This window comes from Callospermophilus lateralis, chromosome 19 (genome assembly GCF_048772815.1).
Source record: "Callospermophilus lateralis isolate mCalLat2 chromosome 19, mCalLat2.hap1, whole genome shotgun sequence".
Lineage (NCBI taxonomy): Eukaryota > Metazoa > Chordata > Mammalia > Rodentia > Sciuridae > Callospermophilus > Callospermophilus lateralis.
Genome location: NC_135323.1, coordinates 35646999 through 35667800, shown reverse-complemented (window position 1 = coordinate 35667800; position 20802 = coordinate 35646999). Strand labels below are relative to the sequence as shown.

The 20802-nt window shown below is 55.4% G+C and overlaps 1 protein-coding gene across 3 annotated transcripts in view; it reads left to right on the top strand.

Moving 5' to 3' along the window:
* Fbxl18 (F-box and leucine rich repeat protein 18) overlaps positions 1-17930 on the top strand; it is a 41516-nt gene extending 23586 nt beyond the window's left edge. For all 3 annotated transcript variants that reach the window (XM_076840342.1, XM_076840344.1, XM_076840341.1), the window contains one exon: positions 13525-17930. In XM_076840342.1, coding sequence (XP_076696457.1) covers positions 13525-13681 — 157 coding nt within the window. In that variant the 3' untranslated portion in view covers positions 13682-17930. The remainder of the gene's footprint in view (positions 1-13524) is intronic.
* Positions 17931-20802: the final 2872 nt, after the last annotated feature.

Genomic DNA, 20802 nt, shown 5'->3' with positions numbered 1-20802 from the left:
CATGACTAATGATGATTTTCTGTGTCCTTCATTTTACGTTTAATTGGAATTGTACAGTGAGAAAGACCTTTCCCCCATTTTATTTACTCAGCTATTATGTCATATACCAGTGTCCACTCAGAGATTCTTTTTTTTTTTTTTTTCTAATTCATTTTGTAGCTGTAGATGGACAGCATACCTTTATTTTATTTATTTTTTTATGTGGTGCTCAGGATCGAGCCTCGGGTCTCACATGCTGGGCAGGCGCTCTGCCACCGAGCTACAGCCTCAACCCGACTCAGTGATTCTTATCTAGTCACTGGGTTGGAGCCCACCGCTGTCACCATGTGTGGCATTGTCTAATTGTCCTGGGGGTGCTCTCTTGTTTGGTGGATTGAGCCCAGGGCCTTATACATGCCAGGCAGGCATCTCCCACATCTCCCAGTTGAGCTGCTTCCCCAGCCCCTGGGGCTGTTCTTTCCATGGGTCTGCACCCTCTTCATCTGACCCTTCCTCTTTTGGAGCACTTCCTGGCTCTCCGGCAGCTCGGATATTCCCGTTCCTGTGTGCCTCCCTACCTCAACCTGCTTGGCCATTTCTCTAAGGCTTGAGTTCCTCTTCCTGGACAGTATGTGTAGAAGCCAGACCCTGGCGGCAGATTCGTCACCACTGCGGTGCCCTGCCCAGAGGGCTGAGTGGGCACAGCTACTTGTGTACGCACCTGTTTCTTTCTTTCTTTTTGGTACTGGCGATGGAATCCAGGGCCTTGGTCATTCCAAGCAAACACACCACTGAGCTGCACTGCGACCTTCCATAAGCAGTTTATTTTATCTCTCTCTTTTTCTTTTTCTTTTTTTTTTTTTTTTTTAACTTTTTTTGTTGTTGTTTAGGTGACAGCATGCCTTCATTATATTTGTTTTATTTTATGTGGTGCTAAGGATGGAACCCAGTGCCTTTCATGTGCTAGGCAGGCGTTCTGCCGCTGAGCTACAGCCCAGCCCTTATTTTATCTTATTTATTTATTTATTGGTGGTACTAGGGATTAACCCAGGGCCGTGTGCGCTCGACCACTGAGCTCTGTTTCCCAGCCCACAAGCACTTTCATCTGAGCAGGGGTGTTGCCGTTTTGTTATATCAATGGATAAATAGAAAATGTGCATCACGTTACTGTGTTGGCCAACTTCTCCTTGCTCGCTGTGTTCATTGCACACCGTGCACTCTCATGTCTGTGAAGATGAGCCGTGCACACTGACCTTTCTGATTCTAGCCCAAGGTCCAAGCTCAGCACCACCCTTCCGCTTTCCAGCTCACATAACTTCTCTCCAGCAGCAGAAAGGCCTGGCTCTTGTCACCCACCGCACGTTTACCGATGTGTTCAGTCCCGGTGTGTGTGTGAAGTAGGTTCAGAATTGCTAACCACGTCCCTGTGGAGAACATATTCGCGAACTGCAAACATATTTATGTAGCATTTTGTCACCAGTCGCCCCGTGTCCAGTCAGAAGCTGTTCTCTAGGTATTTGGTGTTGTTCTTTGGTGCCTGCTTCGGAGCCATCTCTACTTGCAGTAGGTGCCTTTGTTTCTGTTCAGCATTCTGTTTGGTGTCAACTGCACATCATTGTTGAATGTGTGCCGCAGTCCGGCTGCAGCAAAATAACCGGGGGATGACGAGCAACTTGTGTACATTGATACAGCAGGAGTGGGAGCTGTTTATTGTAGGACAGGAGGGGTATATATACATACCACACAGCTTATCTTAATTAACATAAACTAGATACAGCAGTCAACCAATAAGGAATCTCCACACTTAATGGCTCGCTGGCGTTATTTCACAAACCACTCCCTCTGGCAAAATGCCAGGCACCATCTTGACTTGTTCATAGACCCTAACAAATGTGTGTAGCTGTTTGGGCCTGGGACCCTCACCGTATTTTCTAGCCCGTCAGTGCTGCTTGAGATGTGCCTGGCACAGTGGGGCTCCACCCTCCTCCTGCCACCCCTTGCCAGGACACCAAGTCTCCGTCCTTTCTGTTTCTCTTGCACAGATGAGTCTTTTCTCCTGTCCCCTTCTTCCCTGTGTGCAATTTCCCCCCAATGCTCTACCACTGAGCTACATCCCTACCCCAACATCTATTATCTTTTTCTTTCTTTTTTAATATCTTTATTTATTTGTGGTGTTCAGGATTGAACCGGGGCTTTGTACATGCTAAGCAGGTGTTCTGCTGCTGGGCTGAATCCCCAGCCCTAACGTTTATTATCTTAACCACTCTTTTTGAGACTTGGTCTCACAATGTTGCCCAGACTGTCCTCAAACTCCTGGGCTCAAGTGGTCCTCCTGCCAAGGCCTCACGAGGGCTGGGATGTGACAGGTGTGCTACTGTGCCCGGCTCTGAGGTTTCTGCTGTTGATGGGCGTTCTGTTGTTTCCAGTCTTCCTCGGCCCCCATGAATATTTTTATGTGGGTTTTCTGTGTATACCTGTGCACCACAGGTATTTTTGAAAATATACCAGATTGGCCTCCAAAGCAATTCTCCTAGCCTCCACCCTCCCCCTCCAGCTGACTGTGGAACTCTGTCCACACCTCTGTGTCCCACCCTGCTGTGTCGTCAAGTTTTCAGGTGTGCCCAGTGTCCTGGGGGAGTGTGTCCTTCTATTACCTGCATTGGTTCCCACTGAGCATCGTTGGCTGTGTTTTTTGACTGTTCATGTCTCCTTGTTTGTGATTGTCCCTGCAGATCTCTCAGGGACATTTCTGGTGGGTTTCTTTGAGTAAGAAGAAGGGAGCAAGTCCAGGGTAGCCATGCTTGGCTTGTGGCGGCAGTGTGGGTGCACCCGTCAGGTGTCCTAGGGGTCCCTGTCTCCTCCTGGTGCTTCCTGCCTGCTCTGTTGCCATTGCTTCAGGTTGCAGCCCTGCAGTGGTGACCCCCATATACGGGAATCTTCCAATTGTCCTTGTCCTTAGGCAGGTGTCAAGGCTGCTGGTTTGGATACAAAATGCAACTAAATAGGCTTTGAGTGGCTTTCTGGGTGTCTCACCAGAGGCTGTGGCTCACACTTGACTGTAGGAGTTGAGAAGGTTAGGAAACTCCCTGCAAACCCCACCCTGCTTGCTGTTGACAAGAGGAGCCAGGGCGCCTTGGGTCACGTCCCTGAAGCAGGAAGCAGGCACCGTTTGCCTGTGATTCATAGGAAAGCAGTTGAATGAGGCAGGGTCCTCAGGGCCCCCAATCAGCCATCTGCTCCAGGCTCTAGGACCCTCTGCTGCTTGTGCCTGTGCGAATCCTCAAGGTCCAAGGTGCGCTGTTTGAGGACTGTGAATGTCAAGTGCAGAAACTTAGAATTTTGGAAATTCCAACTCGTAGCTGGAGAAGCAGTGGAATCTAAATGTCAAAATAATTGCCTGAGGAACTGGAGCTGGGGCTGGGGCTCCGTGGTAGAATGCTTCCTGTGTGAACCCCAGGGTCCCATCCCCAGCCCTGCAAAACAGACAGGCCAACAAAAATCCTTTTACATTGTTTTGTACCCATTACTGCCATCCATCCTTAGACCTTTCCTCTCTTCCCAAGCAAAAACTCACACGTGAAGAACCCCGCGTGCTCTTCCCCAGTTCCCGGCAGCCACCACCCTGCCACTCTTATGAGCTGATTCAGAGTCTCCTGAATGGGACTTGCACATTCCCCACGCTGTGTTGTTCATCCTGGGAGCAGGGCCTCCCTGAGCTAGCGAGAGTCTTGGTCCCCGCAGCTGGCATCTTCCTCTCCTGCCTGGCTATTGTCCCGCCCTCTCTGGTGGAGCTGTGTCACTCACTGTGGTCCCTGCAAAGCCTCATCTGGTGCTCTGCCATGGAGCAGGACTTAAACAAGCAGGTTATTCAAGGGAGTGGAACCTTTGGAGAGACCACCTGAGGGACGCCGCCAGCCAGTGCATCGGGCAGGGCTCCTAAAAGAGATTTGAATGTGACCAAAAGGTGTGGCCTCCCTTCCCTCCTGTTCTGTGGAGAGAGACAGGAAGGAGACCCCAGCTGCTCCCCAAAAGAAGAGCCATTAAGGCTGGGTGCGCTCTGTGGAGTGAGGCCTGAGCTCGTCCTCAGCGCTGCAAAAAGACAAGATGAAAAGAAGAGCATCAGTCAGGAGGCCTTGGGTCGCGGGGTCTGGCAGCCCTGCTGGCTGGACTTCATGTTGGTCTCTCTTGTTTTGCAGTGCTGGAGATGGACCAGGGTCCTGCACATGCTGGATGAGTGCTCACCCTTGAACCACATCCTTAACCCATGACTTTCTGGTTTTTGTTTTTGAGGTGGGATTCTTACTGTGTTGCCCAGGCCAGCCTCCGGTCTTAGGTGATTCTCCCACCTCAGCCTCCCATGTTGCTCAGACTCCTGGCACACCGTGCTGGGCTCCTGGCACTGTGTTTGTGTTGTTGTTGGTTTTTTTTGTTTGTTTGTTTTGTTTTACTGGGATTTACTTCCAGGGGAACTTTACCACTGAGCTACATCCCCCGTTCTTTTAAATCAAATAAACAAACAAATAAATACATAAAATTTTAAGTTGTAGGGGCTGGGGTTGTGGCTCAGTGCTAGAGCACTTGCTTAGCACGTGCAAGGCACACGAGGCCCTGGGTTCGATCCTCAGCACCACAGAAAAATAAGTAAAATAAAGGTATTGTGTCAACTAAAACTAAAAAAAAATTACTTATTTAAAAAAATTTTTAAGTTGTAGATGGACACAATGCCTTCATTTTATTTATTTTATGTGGTTCTAAGGATTGAACCCAGTGCCTTACACGTGCCAGACGAGCAGTCTACCACTGAGCCATGACCTCAGCCCCAATTTAAAAATTTTTTTTAAAAATTTTTTTAGTTGTAGATGGACATAATACTTTTTTTTAATTTGTTTTGATTCTTATGTGGTGCTAGGGATCGAACCCAGTGCCTCACGCATGCTAGGCAAGTGTTCTACCACTGAGCCACAACGCCAGCCCCAATTTTTAAAAATTTTTAGATAGGTCTTGCTAAGTTGCTGAGGGCGTCATTCATTTGCTGAGGCTGACTTCTAACCAGCAATCCTCTTGCCTCAGCCTTCCAATCCACTGGGATTACAGATGTGCACTACCATGCCTGGCGGCCTGGCACTACTTTTGATGTCCTTTTGGATCCATTTTATGAGTTCTGTATGACCTTCCTTTGCTGTAGACCTTGATTCTCCAGCTGTGGAACCTGGAGCAAGGCATTGGCCAGAATGTTATGGCTCAGCCCCATCCATCGCGCCCCACACCTGAGCTTCTTGGGTCGGTGTTGGAGCAGATGTCTGAGGTGCCTTTTTGGGAGGGTCCAAGGGAGGGCCCAGGCTCTACCATGCTTCTCCAAGTGGGCCAAGGGTTTGTGGTGGCTGAGAACAGGGTAAGCAGGTGGCACTGCTGCCTGCTGGGTGCTCTCCTGCTCTGCCCAGTGTCCCAAGAGGCAGAGGCTGCGTTCTGGGCACCAGGTGCAGCCAGCCCTGCCCTCAGCGGTGGGAAAACAGGGTGCCTCTGCCCCTCATCAGCTTGCAGCTGGGAGGGAGCTGCCACCACAGCCCCAGGCTGACACCTCCCTGTCGGGTGTGTTCTGCTGAAGGGGCTTGGAACAGCCCCTTGGCTCCGTCCTATTGCCCACAAGTGTGCCCTCAGACCAGGCTGTGTGGACACTGTCAGTCCTGAGAGGTGGTTTTCCTGCGGAGATAGAAGCCTGCTCTGGGAGTTGCTGTCTTTCTTGGCCTTGTGTGCGTGGGAGTTTCCACAAAGCGCAGGGAGTATCCACGATCACCAAGCACTGTGGAGCTGTGCTTGTGTTAGGGACAGCACTCACGTCACCAGGGTCCGAACTTCCCCTGCTCCCTCGAAAAGAGGCTGCCTTGTCCTTCCGCTCCCCGGCTTCCTCCTTGCAGTGGATTGGAGCCGGAGTGGGTGCCAGCCCGGACCCAGGCTGCCGCCTTTCTCTGTTCGCGCCGTCCTGCTGCCTGGGCCTGCCCTCCCCTCCTGGCCTCCCTCAGGGCCCCATCTCCTGTGGCGCTCTTTCAGAGAGCATAGCACCTCCCGCCATGCGTCAAGGTCTTCGCCCCTTCGCACAGCTGGTTTTTGAGGTGCTTCCTTCCCGAGGCGCTCTTGTGTGCTACCAAGCACAGGCCTGGTGGCGGCTCCTGGGTGCCTGGGGTGCTGCTGGTCTTACAGGGGCTGACAGCTGGAAGGGCCGTGATTCCTGCTGCTTGGTGCTCAATGTCTGAACCCAGATCCAAGGTTGACCCTGGCCGAGGGGACATTTGGGTGAAACTGAGCAGGGCCTGTCAGCTCCTGTGTTCCATGTGTCCCTGTCCTGCACCTGGCACGGTGCCACAAACCCACGGAATACTCGCTGCTGATGCGGAGAGTGAAGGCCCCTCCTGCTGCCACATCCCAGTGTGATCCCAGATGCGCCACTTGGACGAGATCCAAGCACCTGTCCTTCCCCTCCTGGAGGCTGGGGCCATGTTAGGGCTCTGGGCCAGACACGGCTTCACCTCTATTCTTAAACCTCACGGAGACCTGAGAGGTGAGTGCCTCAGCTCTGGCGAACAGATGGGGAAACAGGCCCTGAGAGGTGGGACACGGTGCAGCCAGTGGCCACCTCGAAGGACAGCTTTCACACCCACAAGGAGGGGTCCTGCAGGGCCAAGTGTGCAGGTCCAGGCCCAGGTCTGCCCTCCTGCCTGCTGTGCTGGTGCCCCGATGACAGTGGGAGAGACCTGTGGACGCCTCTGCTGCGACCCCATTACCTGCAGGGCGGTCCCAGCTGCACCACAGGGTGTGCGCCAGCCTTTCCAAGTGGGCTCCGTGTCCCCCCTGCCAGGCACCAGGGTCAGGCCCTCCCTGACCTGTCTGCCCACCCCTGTGTCTGGGCTTCCTCCCTCTGGCACCAAAGGTGCAGAAGCTACAGCTGAGTCAGGTACTTCTCCATGGAGTCCCAGTAGGTGGCGCCATGGCTCTTGGCAACTGCACCCTGCTGTCCCCGTGCCTGCCCCAGACTCACTCCTGCTGGGGGACCGTGCATAAAGGAGGAAGCAGAGCTTATTACTTTTTCTGATGCTTTTCTTTTTCTCACCCTTTTCTGCCTCAAGAGCTCAGAATTGCTGATCAGGAGAAGCTTCTCGCACCAGCTACTCTGCCATTTCCCTGTCCCTTTACCTAGTGGTGTGTTCTTGCCTTTATCCATGACTCCGCAGCAGAGCCGGTATCCCTACAGCTTGTCACTGGCAAAATTGCCTCTTGCCAGGGTGGCGCCATCATGCCTGTCCCATCGCCATCTCTGGCTTCCCTCCTCACAGGGCTTGGCTGAGGTGCTGCTGTGGTTCTGGTTGCGCTGTTTGCGGGTTTGGTGCCAAATGCCAGCAAGGGCCCTGCTGGTTTCTGGATTAGGGTCCCACCCTGCCCTCTCAGGAGGCAACTCTGCGGGTTGTCTTGTTTTGCCTGATTGTGAAGCCACTTTCAGATGTGCCCTGGGTGGTCACAGCGTGGGAAGGCCCTTGTGTCAATGCTGCCCAGTGCCTGAGGCCATGCCGAGTCTGCTTTGCACTGGCCTTTGCTCTCCCAGGTTCGAAGCTCCTCCCCTGTGCCTTCTCCCGTCTTCCCCACCACGTGGCCCACGGTTTGGGGTTGCTGTGGCGGGTTTTTTCTGCCTGTTCCCTGCTCTTGGGCTTTCTCAGGGGCCCCAGCAGTGTGTCTGGAGGTGGGTTTGGGCACGTCTTTGTCAACAGGACTCTGGTGGCCACGGAAGGTTTCACGTCCTCCTGGGGCGGCGGGGGGGGGGCACACGAGGCTTTCCTGCCCGCTACCTCCTGCTCCCACCCTAGAACCATCTCAGACCCCATGGGGTGTTTGCCTCCACCTCTCTTCTGGCCTCAGGGACGCCTGCCTGGGGGCCATGCCAGCCTTCATCTCTTCTGTGTCTGTCCTGGAGACTTGGTTCCTCTGGCCTGGCCAGGTCAGTGCCCAGCCGCCTGGCCTGCTGGCCTAGCCTGCAGTGTGGCGGGAGGTGGCCCCTTGCTGGAGCTGCCCTGACTCTGCCCCCCACTTCCCAGACACTGTGCTGCATGGGGCCCACAAAGGAAAGCTTCCGTGGACTCTCACTTGTGACTGTTTACTGTCAGGCTTCCTGGCTCTGGGGTGGGGAGGTCCCTGTGTCATCACCCCTGGGTTTCTTGATCCCTGATAGAGTGGTGACACTTTGGGGTGCTGGTCTGCATGGGCCACTGAGGTCTAGTGGACTTGCACCCCAAAGTCCACATGCCAGGGCATAGTCTGGACCTTTAACGCTGGCCTGGGGATCCTGAACAATTCACCCATTAGAGGACTGGTGTGACTCTGGTCAGGGAAACAGTGACAGCCAGAACCTTTTGGTGATAGAGAATCACTGGCAGCTCTGTGCTCATCCTGGGTGAACCGTGACATGAGTGAGGCCACAGTTGTCCTGTGATGGCCTTCTCCCTGCCAGGCTTTGGTCTAGTTTTCCTCTGCAAACTCTCCTTTGGGTCTATTCATGGTGACTCCCATGTGTTTCTGGGCAGGGTAGCGTGGGTATTGGGGCAGCTGCTTCCTGTAGTTGGTTGGCCTTCACGTGGGGGCCTGGGGTCTTGGAGAGTCTTCGTGAGTGTCTGGGTTATTCTGCTTCTTGTCTCCAGATCCTGCAGGAGAGATTGAGCCCGGAGTGTGTTATAGGCCTTGGAACTTCAGCCCCATAGCCAATGCAGTCACAGTGAGGACATGCCGGCTCTGAAGCTGCTCCCAGAAGCACATGGGCTGGGCCCTCACAGGCATCCAGATGCCTGTGCTATCACAGGGTCTTCACCCACTCGTCCTTGACGGCCATGGGTTCAGGAGCCCTGGAGGCCCATGTGATCCTGCAGCCTCCTTCCTCCAGGACGCTCAGGAATCCCATTCTGCCAGCAGGAGGAGGCAGGGCCCACAGGCTGGTGTGACTCTGATCTAACATTCGATCACTCTGTCTCTGAGGCCCAGGTAAAACTTCCTTCCCCCAAGTGGCCCTGGAGTATGTTCTCAGCCTGGCCTTTGCCACTGAGGCCTGAGGCGCTAACGTCACTGAAGGCCATGTTCCCTGCCTTCCCGGCAAGGCCTGGCTCGGGGCAGCCCTGGAGGCTGTACTCAAGGGCCGCCTGCTCTGACTCTGGGGGAACACAGAGGACTCGGTCTAGGTCTGGTCTGCAGCTGTGTCGAGACGTGAGTTTATGGGGGGAGGGAGTGGATTATGTGGCAAATACTGAGGGCTTTAGAATTGAAAGTGGGTTTTAAAAGTGGAATTAGCGCAGTTTTTCAACTTCAGCTCTCCTGTGAGCTGCCTGGAAGGCTGATTGCACGTGCTCTGGGGAAGGACAAGGCCAGCAGGGTGCTGGGCCCTCGGGGTGCTAGACCACAGGCTCAGCCAGGGAGCTTAGATGCACAGCAGGACGCTACTGAGCTCTGTCTCCCTGGAGCATCCCCAGGAGGCCAGGGCTGGCAGGCCTCTAAGGGTGGCTGGGTACCCAGACCCCTCTGCAGCAAAGGTGGCATGTAGGGGCCACAGAGTAATGCTAGGCCTGACTGTGGTCCCTGGTTGCTGCTGAGTCAAGGGAAGATGTTCACCAGGGACCTCCCATGGGGCCCCCAGGCCAGTGTGGCCATATCTGATATTCTTCCTCAGCCACCAAGGAGTCAGTCTTCTGCAGTCTGAGTGTGGGGCCACAGAGGGTGGCCTGGGAATTCTTCCCTTGTCACTGGAGCCCCATTTTCCAGGTAAGGGACGGTGGGCTGGGTTGGGTAGAAGCCAGGTCAATGGTGACCTGGCTGCAGCAGCACCAAGTGTCACCAGAAGGTGCACCTTGGAAGAGATTCAGGGGGCTTCCTTCAGCTGTCCTCCCTCCCCTGCACTTTGTGTCCCTCCTTTCCTGGGGTGTCATGAAGGAGTGACGCTGGGGGTGGTCTGGGAAGCGCCCTGAGTCCAGCAGTTCCAGGGGTGGTCTCTGCAGCCTCACGCTCTTCACCGCGGCTTCCTGGCCATGGGCTGTCGTGCACAGTACCTGCTTTCCTGCTCCAGGCGCCCTGCATTTGTGACTGTTGGTGTGCAGCCTGCCATTTCTCCCTTAGTCTCCAGGACAGGTCATCGTATCTCATGTGGCAGGACAGTGGGGACCCATATGGTGTTTCCCCATGTCTCTCCCTCCCTTTGTTCTCTGCATGGACAGAAAAACTCCAGCTGGTCATTTTGTCACCCGAGGGACCGTTGGGCAGAAGCCGGGGTATGGGCTGATTGAGGGTGTTCCTGACAGGATCCTGGGGGTGCACTGAGGGCCCAACGTTCCTGTCTGAGCTCTGTCTGAAGGGGTGCTGACAGGTGTGGTGTGTGTGCTGCTGGCCTTGCGTCCCCGCGTGTTCGTTCCTGAATGGCCTTCTCTGGGCCCAGGCGGGAGCTGTGGACTGGCCTCTCACTATGGCCCAGCAGTGCCATCTGATTCCCTTGTGGGTTGTCTTTTGGTTATAAAAATCTTCATGCTCTTTAGACTCCAGTAACCCCATTTCTGGGATTTATTCTGAGAAAACACCTCAAAATACAGAAGCAATTATACTGTATTGAGTGGTGTTTATTGGTAAGAGTAAAAACCAAGTCCCTGTCCTGTGTTTGTATATGAATACACAACCTGTGGAACTCCGCATCCCATACAACACAAGAACGGGACTCTGCTGGGTACGGTGGCGCATGCCTGCCATCCCAGTGACTTAGGAGGGTAAAGCAGGAGGATCATGAGTTCAAAGCCAGCTTCCGCAACTTAGTGAGACCCTGTCTCAAAATAAAACATAAAAAGGGCTGGCGAGGGGCTGGGACTGGGGCTCAGTGGCAGAGCACTTGCCCAGAACACTGGGTTTGATCTTCAGCACCATATAAAAATAAATAAATAAATGAAAGTATTGTATCCATCTACAACTAAAATAATTAATTAAAAAAGAAATAAAAGGGCTGGGGATGTGGCTCATTGGTTAAGTGCCCATGGGTTTAATCCTGGTCCCAAAAAGAAAAGGAAATGGGATCCTAATTTGGATAAGTTGTGTGTGTATAGGATTAGGATACTATGTGTGTATAATATGTCAAAATATACTCTACTGCCATGTATATCTGAAAAGAACAAATTTTAATAAGTCCCCAGATGGTTGGGGTAGTGGCTTGGTGGTTGAGCACTCCCCTAGCATATGCGAGGACCTGAGTTGGATCCTCAGCACCATATATATAAAAATAAATAAATTAAATAAGGGTATTGGGTCTAACTACAAGTAAAAAATAAATATTTTAAAAAGTCCCCAGACTGTGTCCAGCTAGGGCTTTGGCTAAGTAGATGTGGTAGCCCTGCCAACTAGAGCACTAGCTTCCAGGAAAGGTGGCCTCCAGGCCCTGGTGAATGCCTGGGTGTTAATTTCGGAGACTGTGGGGACCCCACTGCAGGCAAAGCCACGAAGCAGCCACAGGTGGTTTGTACTTTGATGTGTCACATAAGCCACCTTGTTCTATCCTGGTAGATATAGATAGAACAAGACAGAGTGGATGAGGAGACATAGGCGCCGGCTTCTGTGTCCCTGGGAGACACAGACTGAGCTGTGTGCCACTAGCCCACACCTTCACGTGTTGCTGGTGATGTTTTCTTTCTAAACTAAATAGTGAGCTTAAGACAAACCCGGCATCTCTCTGCAATCATGGGGTGTGCTGGGAAGGCATCTTGGAGGGTGGCTGAGTGCTCCATTTAAATGGCCTGAACCCAGGGACACTCTGCCTCTGAGCTGCACCTCCAGCCCTTTTAATTTTGAGACAAGGTCTTACTAAGTTGCCCAGGCATCCCCTGGTGCCAAAACGGGGGGTTTACAAGTATCTTTCTCGCATTCCTCCTGCCTCAGCCTCCTGAACAGCCAGGATTTCAGGCCTGTGCCACTGTGTGTGGCTCCCTGGCATATTGTTAGTGACCTTAGGCAGAAGTTTTTCTTCACCATGATGCATCCTTGACATGTATAATAAAGGGCAGAGAGAGGTGTGATTGAAGCTTGTCACACTGTGTCTGCCTGCTCCTCACTGCATGTGGGGAAGGCTGGGACCTGCCCAGCTCAGCTGTGGCCGGGATTCCTGGAGGGCTCCATTCCTTACCTGTGAGGAACCAATCCTGTGCCCTCCCCCCACAGCAGCTTGTTCAGCACCCCAGTGACTCAGGGGGTTGGAAGGCAGGTGCCTTTAAATGCAGGTCAAAGGTTGGGGAGGGTTGAGGTAGTGGCTCAGTGGTGGAGTGCTTGTGTAGCATGCGTGAGGCATTTGGGTTCGAGTCTTAGCTCTGCATATAAATAAATAAAAGGTCCATTGACAATTAGAAAAAAACACTAAAAAATTATTGGGTTGTGGAGATTTTGTTTCAAATGGGAAAAGTTGTATGGTGGGTTTGCAGCAGGGACAATTGCAATGTCATCTGCAAGGTTGGGTCATGGATGCTGCTGCCAAAGCTGAACGCTGCATAGAACCGGGAGGTGTCCCCTGGTGCCAAAACGGGGGGTTTACGAGTATCTTTCTGGCAGGAATTTATAGAAGTCAACCCTGTGCTGCCTCAGGTGGGGCCGTGCACAGAGGCCACGAAGCTCCTGCCTCTAGGAAGGAAGGCGCTGGGGCTGCAGGGGCCTCTACTAAGTTTTGGCAAACGCCAAAGCTCTCTATTGCAAGGGTCCCTTGTGCCCTGACCCGCAGGGTCATCATCTCACTCTGTGGACCCCTTAGTGTTCCTTCTTCTAGCTTGAGAGCCATGGCCCATACTGGGGTTGCTTTGTGTTGCCTTCATGGGGGAGGGAGGGAGGGAGGGGTGGGGCAGGGAGGACCTGGGCCTGGCCTTGCTCCGACTGGCTAGGGCCCCACTCTGCCTCTGGCCAGCTGAGAGTCCACCGTGGGCCTGTGGGGCCGTGGAGAGGGTTTCATCTGTCAGACTCAGCATGGTGCTTGGCACACAGTGGACACTCTGAACCTCACATATGAGTCTCCCCACGCAGTGGGCAGGGAGCAGAGCTGCTGTGGTTCTGGAATGGTGGCCCTGGCTTCACTTGTCTCAGAGCCTGTTGTTGCCTCACTGACCTCAGATCATCCTCCCTTGAGGGTGCCCCAAGGCTGTGTGGATTTGGCCATCTGTCCCTTCTCTGTCCGAGCAGTGAGTCCTCACTGGCTCTGCAGAGCAGGAAGGGCCTCCCTGGGCCTCTGATCTCACGAGGTCCTCTTCAACACCCAGAGAGTGTGCAGCTCCCGGGCTCCTCCCTCTGGCTGGCTTGCATGCTCCTTTCCCTTCCCAGATCTGGCTGCCCCCAAAGGGCCCTCACAGCTAGTGACTTTATCAGCTATGTCAGGGTGACACCAGGGGCCAGGGTCTCAGGGAGCTGCACGGAGCTTGTGTGCGGAGGGCAGGTACCGGCAGTGCCCCCTCTCCCCCGCACCGGGCCCCTAATCTCCCACCTGCCCCTTCTAATGGTTTGCCTCTTGTTCAGTTTTCAGACTGAGAGACCAGCGTTGAACGTCATCATCTTCCCTCTGCTCCACGAGGGCCTGACAGATGTCATCCGAGATGTGCCCATGGTACACCTGGACGAGATCACCTTGTTTAAAAGCAGAGTGGCTGAGGAGCCCCCAAACCTGTGGTGGTGAGAAGCCCAGCCAGCACCAGTCAGCTTCCCTTGGTCTCAGTTGCCACAAAGACGCCCTGCTGCCCCCTGCAGGCCTCCAAGGAGCCTGTGGACACTGGGACCCCGTGGTTTTTCAGAGGAAGAAAGTGTCTCTCAGGCCACCCCGCGGCACCCCCCTGGCTCCCCGTGTTTCCTCTTGCAAAGTATGGTTTACATTGAGGGTTTGCGTTCTGGATGATGGAAGGGGACAGGCAGCCATCAGCGAGGGCAGTGGTTGAGCCGGGCTAGCCTGGGGCCTGGCCAGTTGCATCCCTTCCCAGGGCCTTCCTTACTGGATCGTCCACTCTCCAGGGCCTGCCTGCATGCCGGGGTGTTGGGTGGGCCGCTGGCCCTGCCCATGCTGTACTTCAGCCATAGGAGTGTCCTTGCTCCTGTGTTAATGTCCCCAGCCATCGGGCCCCATGGACGGGTGACTGCCCATCTATCGGGGGTGAGGTGGCGTCTCCTTGAGGTGGCGGAATGTCCACAAGTTTGGTGGCTACAGAATTGGGGTGCTTTCTACCATTAAGACATTAAGGCTGGGGTGGCTCAGTGGCTCTTGCCAAGCATGTGCTGAGGCCCCAGGTTCCATCGCCAGCACCACGAAAAAAAAGATGCCCAGCTATGTCTGAGAGGTGTTTCCCTAGGTGATGCCTGTGCCCAGAGGGGACCCCAGGGCAGGGCTGCTGGGTGGGGCTCTCCTGGGCTGGGCCTCGGGAGCTGAGCTGTGTCCCCAGGGGCCACAATTCTCGGCACTGGCTCTAGAAACTCCAGCTCCCCTGTAGCGCTGTGTACCTCGGAGGAAGTACATGCCCTTGGCTTTGTTAGAATAAACCCCAGATCGGAAGCTCAAGGTTGGAGTAGTAGTCAGATCCCCCTGCTGCAGGTGACCTTATTTAGTTCTTAGAAACAAATTCTACAAAGCTGTTCCAGAAATGAAGAAGGTCCCTCTGGTGTCTGGGGCCTCACACTTGACTGGCTGGCCGCTGCGTTTGCTCCCTAGGACTCCTGGCACCATGTCCCGTGGCCGGGGGTTTTGGAGGGGCCCTGGTTGAGTCCGTCTTCCTGGACTCCCACCCCAACCGCATCCAGATTGGTCCCCTGCAGCCCTGGTGTCACCTGATGCTTCCATTCTGGCTGCGGGGGGCGGGGGGGGGGCGGGGGGGGTCTGTGCAGCGGCTGCTTCCGGATCCCCTGGGCTAGGGCTGCAGAGCCACCAGGCACCCTCATTGCAGAGCTTCCACCCACACGCGCCTGCTCTTTTCCTCTGGGTTTCCGTGGCAGCAGGTTCCTGCACAGTGCAGTGGTGTCCTGCGCGCTCCCTGCTGATGCAGAAGCAGGTAAACTAGTCCCTGGGTGGGGGGCCGACCTTGCCTGGGCCCTCTGGGCCAGCTGCTCAGAAGCTCTGCCCAGCACAGGGAACCCGGGGCCCTCCCATGTGGCTGGGGCCCAGCCTGGCGCTTGCATTGATCCTGGTCTCCACAAGGTGTGAGTCCGGCCTCTCCCCTGCTCTTCCTCCTGTCTGTCCCTGGCCTGCCCCAGCAGCTCACTTTTGTGTGCACAGGTGGGTCTGTGTCAAAGGCCCTCTCCCTCTGTACCGTTTTTCTTGCGTGAGGGAATCCTCACTCCTCTCTAGAGCACAGGTCCCCCCTATCCTGTCCCAGGCTACAGTCAGCCAAGGGACCTTTGCCTGCTGGCTAGACCTGGAGCCTTCACCCTGGGGATCCTGACCTAGGCTCTGAGAGCTACAAACCCAGCCTGTCCCCTCCTGGCATTGCAGGCCATAGGACAGGCTGCCTAGGGACCTGGGGGCAGGGCAGGGTCTCACACAGCTGTAGACAAGGGTCGGAAGGGTAGTGACAAATCCCACCCCACCCCGTTACTGGACATTTCTTTAGAACTTTAAACTGGCACCTGAGGGCCACTAGTGAGGGTGTTCAGGTTACATGCTGTGGGCCCCTGGGACTGATGGCTTGTCCTCAAAGTGAGAGTGTGGCTGGTCATAGCCTGACAGGCCCAGGAGAGAGGCAGGTGACCTGGAAGGTCCTGGAACCTCAGAGGCCCTGTAGCTTTGGGCTCTGAGTGCCCTGGCCTGAGCCCTTCTTTGCTCTGCAGCTCAGCAGAGACTGTCTTTCCACTAGGAGTTTTTCTAAAAGGCTGAAGCTGTGTTGGGAATGACGCCCGGGTGGCCTCTCTTTGGCAGCAAGCCACGTACCCAGCAGCATTAATTCATTCTCATAAAAGGGGCTGGGTGGGGTGGGGGCTGTCAGGAGCCACTGGGGGTACAAGCAGCCTCAGAAAGCAGCGCCCAGGCAGTAGACTGTGTAGTGTAGTGTCCCTGCAACAGTCCTTGACTTAGAGTGAGAATTTTCACTCCTGCCCCGAGACAGGGTCACAGGTGTCAGCAACGGGCTTACTCTCTCTAAGTGCTGTTTTGGCACCGATATTAATTGCGATCTATATTTGGTAGCATTTTACACTGGGAAGAGGACCCACCCTAATGTCCCCAGTCAGCAGGACTGGGCTATTTAGTGGTGGACCGTATGCTGCCTGCCAAGGAGCATTGCCTGTGAGCCTGTGCGTTTGTCTGCACCCGCACATGTGTTCATTGGTGCCCTTCTGTACGCATCTGCACACGAGTCTGCATCCACCGTGTGCATGTGTGTGCACGTGAGTTTGACTGGGCAGGAGGGAGGAGGTCAGTGCATTTATTTCTTTGTTCTTAAAAAGAGAAATCCCATGATCTGTGGCTGCCACCTCCGCCTCAGCCCAAACCAGCCACCCTGGTCTCCTGCCCTCTGGCAGGCTGTGTGTCCTGAGGCCCTGCAGCCTGCTCAGCAAGGCAGCGGGCTGGCCCTGGGCTTCTGAAGGGAAGGCATTTCTGCCCCCAGGTCCCCTTCCTGCCCGGGGTGGCTTTCCTTATTTTTATAGCAAGTGATCTTGTCCAGAGACAGGAGCACTTCAGTCCTTCTTACCACAGGGATGTGGTTACCCCCTCTCCCCTGCAATAGTGCCCTGCAGAGACTGTGCGAGGACCTGGGCTGGGAAGCTCGGGCTCGGGATTTCGGCCAGTCCAGCTGAGCTCCTCAGGCTGAAAGTGAGCTGGGCTTGTGCTGAGGGCCGTAGCTCCCTCGCCTGCTCCCTGCACCAGCACCCAACGCTGAGGCCCACTCACTGGATGGTGCAGGACTGGCCCAGGTCAGTCTGTTGGGCAGTGGAGCTGTGGGAGCTAAGGCTGAGCCTCCGGGGGTCCAGGAGCATGTCCCCAGCTGGGACCTGTGTGGTGGTGCTCCCTTAGGGAGGATGGGGGCAGCCCTCACTCGGGCTTGTGCTCCCCTTCATTGTGATCTGCCCCTCTCAGGATCTGAAACTCCCATGCTCCTGTCGGGGAAAGGAGCCAGACCTGGGGCGAGCGGGGCGGTGAAGCCCAGAGCTGAGGCGCACCGTGCCCCCTACGTGTGACAGGCTTAGCTGCCTGCCCTTCTCAGTGGCTCAGCCACAACACCAGGGGCTCTTTGTACTGGTGTCATTTGCATTTGGGGGCACAGGGTTCTAATGAGCAGTTACCAGGGTCCGTGGGGCACAATGAACAAGTATTCCACAGAAGCTTCCGCCTGGCGTGGGTCCCACGCAGGCCGAACGACATCGCCACAGTCACTCTGCTTGAGAGCCATTGCCACAGGCCGGGTGCTAACTGGCTGCGTCTGCTACAGAGCCACAGAAGCTGCTGCTGCTGCTGCGAAGCCCAAGGTGGCATATGAGCGGAGCCCTGGCCACTGCGCTATGGCCACGGCCTGTGTGAGCAGGAACGAGCGCGTGTGAGCAGGGACGTCCGAGGCAAGCAGGAGTGTGCTGTGTGTGTGCGCATGTGTGTTCTATACGTGGGTGACATGCGTCCCACAGTGGCATCTCCCCAGCCTCTGCGCTGCCACCTGTGACCAGGACCAGGACCTGCCTGCGTGCTTTGCCTGGAACCAGCTGAACTCAGGATGGATTGGGGCGGGGGGCTGAGGCCTGTCACTGGCCCAGGGGTCTCCTAGCGTCTTATGGCCAGGTGCTAAACCACCACTCCTGCCTTCTGATGACCAACTCCCCTCCCTGCCCAGCTGGTGGAACTGCCCATGTGTGGCCTCTCACAGTGACACCCACTTCTAAATTTGGTGTTCTAACAAACTACATTCTGAATGGGTATTTTCATGTAAATTTGTGGCATGTGGAAAATTTCAAATAAAGTGGACTTGATTTACACAGCCAGGCAGCCCTGTGGTCCTTCCAGTGAAGGTGAGCTTTCACCTCAGACCCTCCCTCCCTGGGCCCAGGGGTCTGTCCACATCCGTGGTGGAAGGTGGATGTGCTTGGGGGCCAGGGTCCACAAACAGATGCATGGACAGAGACCAGAGACCCACAGCCCAGGGGTGGGGGCATCAGGAGGTGATGACTTGGCCCTGGCAGGCCAGGGATGCTGAGAAGGTGGGGAGACCACGTTGTGCCAGCAGGATGGGCACCGGGTACCCGCACTGCGCAGGATCCACATTGCACAAAGGCTCCACTATGGGAGAGCTGAAAGGCAGGGCCAGGTCAGCTGCCCCCAGGTTAAGCATGTTTATTCACTTGTTTTATTATGTATATTTTAAAAACAAAGTCACCATTCAGTGACTTCAGAGGTATTAAGCACGTTTGCATTGCTGTGTGGCCACCACCACTCGCTTCCAGAACTTTCTCAATTTTCCAAAACTGCAGCCCTGGCCCCGTTCAGCACCAGCTCCACTTGACCTGTTACCCTAGCCCCTGACACCCCCATTCCACTCCACCTTGTGACGGGGCTAGGATTGAACTGGGAGCTTCAGGCTTGCTGAGCAGACATTCTGCCTCCAGCCACCTCCAGCCCTTCTACTTTCTGTTTCTGAATCTCATGCTCCAGGGCCTCATGTAAGAGGCTCCTTCGCTGTGGGTCCCCTGGAGAGGGCAGATTTGCAGCATCAGTCTGAAGCAAAGCACCTTCACCAGACCTGGGTTCTTAGAAGAGGCTCTGGCCAGCACAGGGAGGAAGTGGAAGGCCCCGGGGCTGGCCCAGAACAGAGTGACTGCGGGGTGTCACGAATACCTTCTCCTGGCTTGTCCTCAAAGGAAATGCTGCCCTCAGTTGAAATGGTGGTGCAGGGTCAGAGGCTGCTGTACTTCCCAGTCCCATCCAAGATAGTTCTCCGAGCTCACCACGCTCCGCACAGCTCACTTCTGCCTGGGAGGAATCTCCAGGGAGACTGAGACTGGGGAATTGATCCCTGGGAAGGGTGGCTGGCACTGGAGCCCAGGCTGAGAGCCTCGAAATGTGCTGCCTGTTGCCTTGACAAAGTGGCCCCCAGTTCATAGCAAGAGAGCCATTCCGAGATGCTTCCAGCTTCTTCTTGGAGCTGGTCCTTGGGCAGCGTCGGCACCATGGATTGCCACTTCCACACTGTCTGGAGGTCCCACCAGTAGAGATTCAACAGTTGGGGACCTGCTGTGCCGCAGTCTGGCTGGGCGCAAAATCACAAGCCACTCAAGCAGGAACAAACTTTATTTTTGAAACTGCCGCCAATGCCCCATGAGATCCCGGGAAAAAAAATGCCCACCGACATACGCGGCGTTCTCCCGGACCAACAGGAAATCCTTCCTCCGGAATTCCCTCCTACCGCATTTCCCCAACCAACAGGAACTCTCCAGGAGTCCCATAGCAGGCCAAGGTGGACAGCAGGGGTCTAATATCCATATGAATGCAAATCTTAATATAATCATATCATCTCAATGGCTTGCTGTCATCACCTTTCAACCAAAAATGCCATGCATCATACTACTTGGCTATGGCTCTTAGCATGCTGGGTACAGTGGCATACACCTGTAATCCCAGTGACACAAGAGACTGAGGCAGGACGCAGCCTGACCTCAGAGCCAGAGTCCTGGTGGGCTGCTACGGCCCTTTGTTTAGCAGGTGACATGGGGAGGCCTTAGGGGTCAGCACCCTGCCCAAGGCTCAGGGCCAGGGTCCAGTCAGGTCTCCTGCAGTCCTGGAGTAGTCCTTGGACCTGAGTGTCACCTCCTTTCCCAGAGGCCGAGGGTCAGAGCCAGGCCTGAGTGAAGCCCAAGCTGCACCCCCCCACCCCCCAGAATGAACGGGACAGAGAGGTCTTGCTCTAGGCTGTTGGCAAAGGACACAGTGGCACGAGTGTGGACGGGTCACCTTGGAGCCCAGTGGGCCCTTCCCAGCCCCTCCATCTCCAGTCCTCCCTGAAGGGGCGGAGTTCCCACAGCTGAGGCTGAAAGGGTGTAGTGGCATCCCCACACAGGCACTGTGACCCCCCCACCCCGTGTTGTGTTTCCAGGATCAGTGGATGGACATGCCACCCAGGGGTGGGGAGCGTGAGGACACTGCGGAAGGGCTGTCATCTGGAGTGAGGTCGAGGCGGGGGCTTCTGTGGAAGGAGCACGGGGTCCCCTCCTCTGGGCCTCCCTCTGCTGTTATGTCGAATGCTTGTCTGACTTGTGGCACCTGGTGACACTCAGGCAGTCCTGGCAAGGGATTCGCTGTCGCTGTCCCCACTCCTCCCTATGGTTTCCTCCGTGCAGCTCAGAACCGCATGGTTCCCAGGGCTGGTGGCTTTCCTGCTTCCCCAAAGCTCAGGCTCCCTCTGTCTGGTGTGGGAGGGACCCAGTGTCTCACAGAGTTGGGAGTGAAGGGTCCAGGAGTGCAGAGGCCCAAGGCCAGCCTCTAGGGGGCAGATGACGTGGGCTGGTGTGTGAGGAGCGGGGCAGAGATGGCCAGGTACACGGGGGGAGGTGGGCGCATGCAGTTCACCACACGGGGCTGTCAGCAGCTGTGGCCCAGCCACAGACCCCCTGGAGGGTGACGGGTGTCCCCCACTCTGGCCGCCAGCCCCTGATCAGCTGAGCCAGTGGATCCCAAGAGAGGCTGCAGCCTGCTCAGGGAAGTAGTGCTCACTACTTCGGTCCAGGCCTGGCCGGGTCCCTCTTTGGGTAAGACTTGGACTAGAGGCCAAGTCTGCCTGCAAAGCATGCACCCCTCCAGTCACACTCACACCCTCCTCCCATTCACACCTACCTACACGT